This window comes from Leuciscus leuciscus (genome assembly GCF_965113295.1).
Source record: "Leuciscus leuciscus genome assembly, chromosome: 13".
Classification (NCBI taxonomy): domain Eukaryota; kingdom Metazoa; phylum Chordata; class Actinopteri; order Cypriniformes; family Leuciscidae; genus Leuciscus; species Leuciscus leuciscus.
This window is the reverse complement of record NC_138737.1, coordinates 3,116,129-3,122,128: the sequence shown is the minus strand read 5'-3', so window position 1 is coordinate 3,122,128 and position 6,000 is coordinate 3,116,129. Positions and strand designations below refer to the sequence as shown.

The 6,000-nt window shown below is 39.0% G+C and overlaps 1 protein-coding gene and 1 long non-coding RNA gene across 2 annotated transcripts in view; one reads left to right on the top strand and one right to left on the bottom strand.

Moving 5' to 3' along the window:
• Nucleotides 1-497: 497 nt before the first annotated feature.
• The window catches only part of gcn1 (GCN1 activator of EIF2AK4), a 60,262-nt gene continuing 54,759 nt past the window's right edge, over nucleotides 498-6,000 (bottom strand). Inside the window, exons 56-58 of the mRNA XM_082187815.1 lie at nucleotides 3,786-3,896; nucleotides 3,060-3,281; nucleotides 498-1,147 (exon numbers count right to left, since the gene is read on the bottom strand). Coding sequence (XP_082043941.1) covers nucleotides 1,022-1,147; nucleotides 3,060-3,281; nucleotides 3,786-3,896 — 459 coding nt within the window. The 3' untranslated portion in view covers nucleotides 498-1,021. The remainder of the gene's footprint in view (nucleotides 1,148-3,059; nucleotides 3,282-3,785; nucleotides 3,897-6,000) is intronic.
• Nucleotides 4,863-5,607, top strand: LOC309512376. Its single transcript, XR_014210974.1, has 2 exons — nucleotides 4,863-5,316; nucleotides 5,348-5,607. It is a non-coding gene; the product is annotated as an uncharacterized lncRNA (long non-coding RNA).

The window sequence follows — 6,000 nt, the reverse complement described above, 5'->3', positions numbered from 1 at the left end:
ACCAATACAGTGCCCTTTTTGTCTCATTCTTTCTTCCTTTGTGCAAACACAGAAATATATTCATGTCATCTCAGCACTTTCTCAGTGAGAGCCAGAAAACTTTTCAAAGCAGTTTAAACTTTGACAGTCTGTCAGAAAACTGCAGATTTTATTCCCCAGGATCGGCTGAATTGTGTTGCATATGAGCTCAAAATTGACATGAATATGGGTTTGTGATGACTAAATCCACAGATGTGTCTGAAATTTATATAATATATATATATATATATATATATATATATTTATTTTTCTACAAAACTGATATTTTACAGATTTTTTTAGTGTATAGTTTTAGATTTCTGAATTATTTCAGTTCAATTACTTGAACTGTAAAACCACAGACAAGAATCTTGAGTACAGCGTCTTAAACGTGGGTAATTTCTCTAGAAAATGATACTTCAGTGAGTTATTAATATTGTGTTATTATGCATAAAATGTCAAGCATTAAAACACAAACATTATTTCTTTAAGTCAAACCGTTTATTAAACCAAGGTTTTCATTTTCTGTTTATTCATACAACCATTATTTGTGGACACAGCGCTAACTGGAAAAATCAGCATCACATCCTTTGGGTTGTTAATGGCTCACGCGTCTCTCTCGCTCTCTCACACACACAAGTGCACACACACACACACACACACACACGTTTACAACAGCTTGACACAGCGAGGAACTGCTCACCATCAAAACTAAATAAAAAAGGGAATCAAAACATCAATTTGTAAAGAATTGGCACAAATGAATACCTCATCTCAGAAGAAAACCAAAAGAAAAAACGCACATTTACAAATTACCAGGGAATTAAGGAAAATGCCAATTTTAGACGATGATTTTAGGGGCTCGGCTCAATAAATACTTTCCCAGGCTTTCCTCGTGGCGTAAATGATGAGGACAGTCAAAGCTAGCGTGAGGAGAGTGTGATGCAGGATCTCTGAGAACATCAGTGACTACAATGATCGCGAGCAGGGCTGAAGCTGTCAATCATGTGAGGATGGTGTCGTCGATCTCTTCGTTGGAGTCGGGAAGGCTGGAGATCTTCTTCAAGGATCTGCGGTGACATTCTGACAGCAGCTCATTACTGGCCGAGTCCAGGATCGCACTGATGCTCTGAAACAAATTCACACATGCAAACGGTAGTTGAATTGCTGCACTGTGATTGGTCACGAGGCGACTTTTAAGGTCAAGCTGTGAATATTCACCTTTGGTTTGTTTGGTCAGAGTTTAAAAAACACTTAGAGGGACACTTCACCCATTTGCATTAAGCTTTGTATCGTTAGAAAGCCAGTCATATTTTTGAATGGTCGTGCATTATTCCCTCATTTTCCCGAGACGGGAGAAATACGGATTTCAGTGTTGCAGTTCCTGCTTATAATGATGTAGAAATCGTCATTTTGCATCATTCTAAGCAGGAAGTCCCATATCTTTGTAGAAGGGTTCAGACTACAAACACTCGTTCCTCATTTTTCCAGGCGGTGGGACCCACTCACGGTACAGACCTATTACAGATCAGTGGGTGGGACTTCACTTGCAGAAACTAAAAGCAATATCCGCCATCTTGTTTGGAAGCTAAGCTAAGCTAACAGGCGCTGTGGTGCCAGATGTGAGGTTACGACAATGGCGGAAGGTACTCAATATGATATGGAAGAAGAGGATTTCGAAAGTCTGATGGTTGAATCAGATGTTCGTGGATGTTTGTGTTGTGAAAATTAGTGGGAGTGGCTTGCAGTGCTGTGCAATGTGGTGCATTGTGGGAGTTGTTGTCTTCCATGCAAATGCGCCCTAAAGTTACTTGGTCTTTCCTTGGTCAAGGCGGCAATACACGTTACATTTCGACTACATATATGACCCACTTTCAATAAAGATTAATGTTTCCACGGGTGAAATGCTCCTTTAATATTCAGTAATATTATTATTAGAATAGAATTCTGCTGAATAGAATTAGACTGCACTGACATTATCGGGTAAGAACTGAATTGAGCTGGATAATGACCAGTGTTGCGGAGTAACGCATAAAAAAACCACACATTAAGTAATCAGATTACTTTTTTGATGTAATGAATATAGTAATGTATTACTTTATAAATGTGCATATTCATATTTGAGTTACGTTTTTAAAGTAATGAACGTTACTTTTCAGTTTAATTATTTGCTTAATTTTTTTTTAAACGGCTGCATTAAAAATTAACCACCATAATGAGGTCAAAATGTGTTTTTAAAAGAAAAAGAAAGCGATCGTTGTTGAATGCATTACTGCAGAAATACCTGAAAGCTTGGAATAGAGCGAGCCTCAGTCAGATGAGAACAGTAATGCACAAGTAATGTTTACAAGTTACTTTTTAAGGGGGTAACAATACTGTAATGCATTACTTTTAGAGCAACACTAAGGAACTTTTCCTCTTCGGTCCCCCTACAGGTTGGAAGCGGAATTGTCCATTACCGCTATTGTAAATCATTACGCCGACTGTCGCACGCTCGCTCGCTGTTTATCTAGCACCGGCTTTGGAATGAACGATGTCCACAGACGAGGTAGAGTATGATGCATGATTTCATGAAAGTATGATGTATTGCGACATCAGAAACGAAGAAAAACTAAATAATGACTATTGTAACGCTTGACGTAAAGCAAGTCAAATTTGTAGTTTTCTTATGTCTCATTCGAACTACAGAAACGTGACCCGGTTGGGCAAACTTGCAGAGTGTGTTTATAGCAGATATAGGGCTGCAGAGCGGACCCAGAAGTGCCTTTCACCCTGTTACGACTTGATGAACCACTGATACGATTTTGGAAACATTATTTTAAGGTAAAAATGTTCCTTAGTGTTGCTTTAAAAGTAACTCCCAACACTGATAATGACATCATTGTCTTCTGCAGAGCTGCTTTGTAGCTGAATCGAATCAACATAGACTCGAGCTGAATAACTAATGTCTTTAGTTAATGTAGAGCTGCTACTGTCTGTATCGTATGAAGCGCTATATGAGTAAATGCGACGTGACTTAGTTTTCATGCCACATGACTGACCTGCATGCGCTCCTCTCCCTGGCGCAGTCGCAGCAGGCTGACGAGTGTGTGTTCGCTCTGGGCTCGGACGCTGGTGTTCTTGTCTTTGGTGTTGTCCAGCAGGGCCTTGATGACCGGTTTGACCAGATTGGGCTCTAGAGCGGGAGTCTCCGCCTCCTTGCACACCCACCACAGCACGCGCTCCGTCACCAGACGAATGTCACTCGACTGGTTCTGCAGAGACTGTGGGAGGAGTCACGACAGAGTCACACTCACAGATCAACACTTCTAATGTGCGTTTGTGTACGTTCGCAATGGCATACTAAGAATCATCTTTTAAATAAGCATACAGTATGTAGCATGTATACTGTAGAAAGTGTGCATTTTCTGTCCACATGGAATATAACATAATATTATGAGGCATTCCACAGTTTGAAATGTTTGTTGCACAAAGAATAAGGTTTCATTTGTTACTATTAGTTGACTATATTAATTAACATGAACAAACAATGGTAATTTCAACATTTACTAACACATGAATTAAATCAAAAGTTCACATTTAATGTTCATATTATTTAATAAATCTGAACTAACTGTATTTTTAGTAACTGATGTTAACAGACAAATAAATACTGTAAGAAATGAATTGCTTTTTGTTCATTCTAGTTAACGCATTATACTTTTTTGGTAAGACTTTACAACAAGTATGCAGTGTAACATTATGCAGCAGGCTGTGTGCAGACTCACCTTCACGAACTGTGTGATGATGCGTGGTGACACGGCCTCGGTTCCTCCTGTGCGGAGCTGGTGTCTCGTCAGGAAACCCATGGCTCTGATGCCACTGCAGGCGATGGGGATCTGCAGAACACACACATCGATGAGAATTAAAGGGGTGGTATAATGCCCTTTTCACAAGATGTAAAATAAGTCTCTGATGTCCCCAGAGTGTGTGTGTGAAGTTTTAGCTCAAAATACCCCACAGATATTTTTATATAGCATGTTAAAATTGCCAATTTTTGAGGGTGAGCAAAAACACACATTAAGTTTTGTGTCTGGCCCTTTAAATGCAAACGAGCTGCTGCTTCCCGCACAGGGGGCGGAGCTACAACAGCTTGCAGTCACAGACATGTAGTCCTTAAAAAGTGATTTCTTTAAAAGCAAATATCTCCCTTTGCTTTGAACTGAGCGTTGTAACTTTGCAGATGTTGTTTATGCTCAAACAGCAACATTACACACTAACTAAAGCTAGAAAAGTGAAATCATAATCAACCACCCCTTTAATCAGCAGAGCCACAGATACAAGTCTATGCTATGCACTACATCATAAACTACGTAAATGTAGTTTCTTATTTGTTACATTGTTGAAAATTGTAAACTGTATTATCACCATAAAAACATTGTCCATTTTAATTTTGATGTAATAATGCAGTATTTATTATAAAAGATATATCCGTGAACATCATTTTTTATTCATGTGCCTCGTAATCTTGAATTAGAAACCCTCCCTCGTGCAGCATCTCTTCTCTTCTCTGATGACGAGGGTGGATAACCTGTCACTCACATGAGATCCACCAATAGCAAACCACAACCATCCAATCCAATCATGAAGATGATCAAGCCCCGCCCTACATTTGTTCTTGTTCTAGAATCTGTTTCACTTGGATATACGGTACAATAGGGAAGAACAGACTATCGCAACTTCCCTTTCATGCCTTCACGAGTTTGATACTTCATGAGTACAGTACTTACTATACTTGCGTTCATACAGTAAACTCACGTGAAGCAATATCTACATATAGTAAATCTCACTTGCTAGATTGTCTATATCAGTGGTTTTCAAACTGGGGGCCGCAGCAAGTTGGGGAAAAAAGCGGAAAAAAAGAGTTAAAAAAAAGTTTTAAAAAATTTGTTAATATGAGTATTGTTATGAAATAACATTATAATAATTTGTTGCAAAGCCTATCTGAACATTATACTTTTAATGCTAATCTTTTAGAGATGAACTGATTGATCGGTTGGTGACCAGAATTGGGCGATTTTCACGTGATTTTCAGTCTGACATAATGCCGATTCAAATGCACTCGGGCGCCGCATGATTAACATCGCGCAACATCAGCATCACACGTGCACACAGAACGCACATGTAGGAAACCTTGTGAATTATGGCCGTTTCAGACCGCGAGCGGCGCGTGAGCAGCTCGAATTTTTTTCGGCGTGCATGTTCAGTGAGTGCATTCACACCGCGAGCAGGAGCAGCGCGTGAGCGTCAAGCAGGAGCGTCGCGTGCCGTGAGCAATAGTGAAGTGGAGGGTTTCGGCGCCGAGTCTATTTTTGCTGCGCTGCTCACGCTCAATTAAAGTGAAAGCACACTTTTGATGGACAAAATAAATATGATTTCACACAAAAAGTACCAAAAATGCACATAATTTGCATGTATAGTGTGTTTTAACAAGAACTGGAGTAGGCTATGTCAGAAAAGAAAATGAAGACTCAAAAATATTTATAGAAAATGTACCCATTTAAACTTGTTTTTATTAATCAGTTTGGATAAAAGTGGTGTTTTATAAAATATATATATATATATAGAAAATAAATATTTGTGTGTGCTGTAAAGTGGTTAGAAAAAATGATATCAGAATCGGCTAAAATCTGTATCGGCAGGTCGAACTCAATGACAAATCGGAATTGGCCTTGAAAATTGTAATCGGTTCATCTCTATAATCTTTCTGATTGGCTGGTATCAAACACCATCACATAATCTGATGTTCACCTAGATGTTTTATTTATTTATTTCTACATTTGCCATAGTATTGTCGATGGGTTCAATAACACATCCTGCAAAAGGGGGGCCTTGGTCAGAACCTAGTGGTATTTGGGGGGCCTTGTCATGGAAAAGTTTGGGAACCCCTGGTCTATATCACTGCAAAATGTAAACTGTATCGCATATCCCTTTATATAAAGT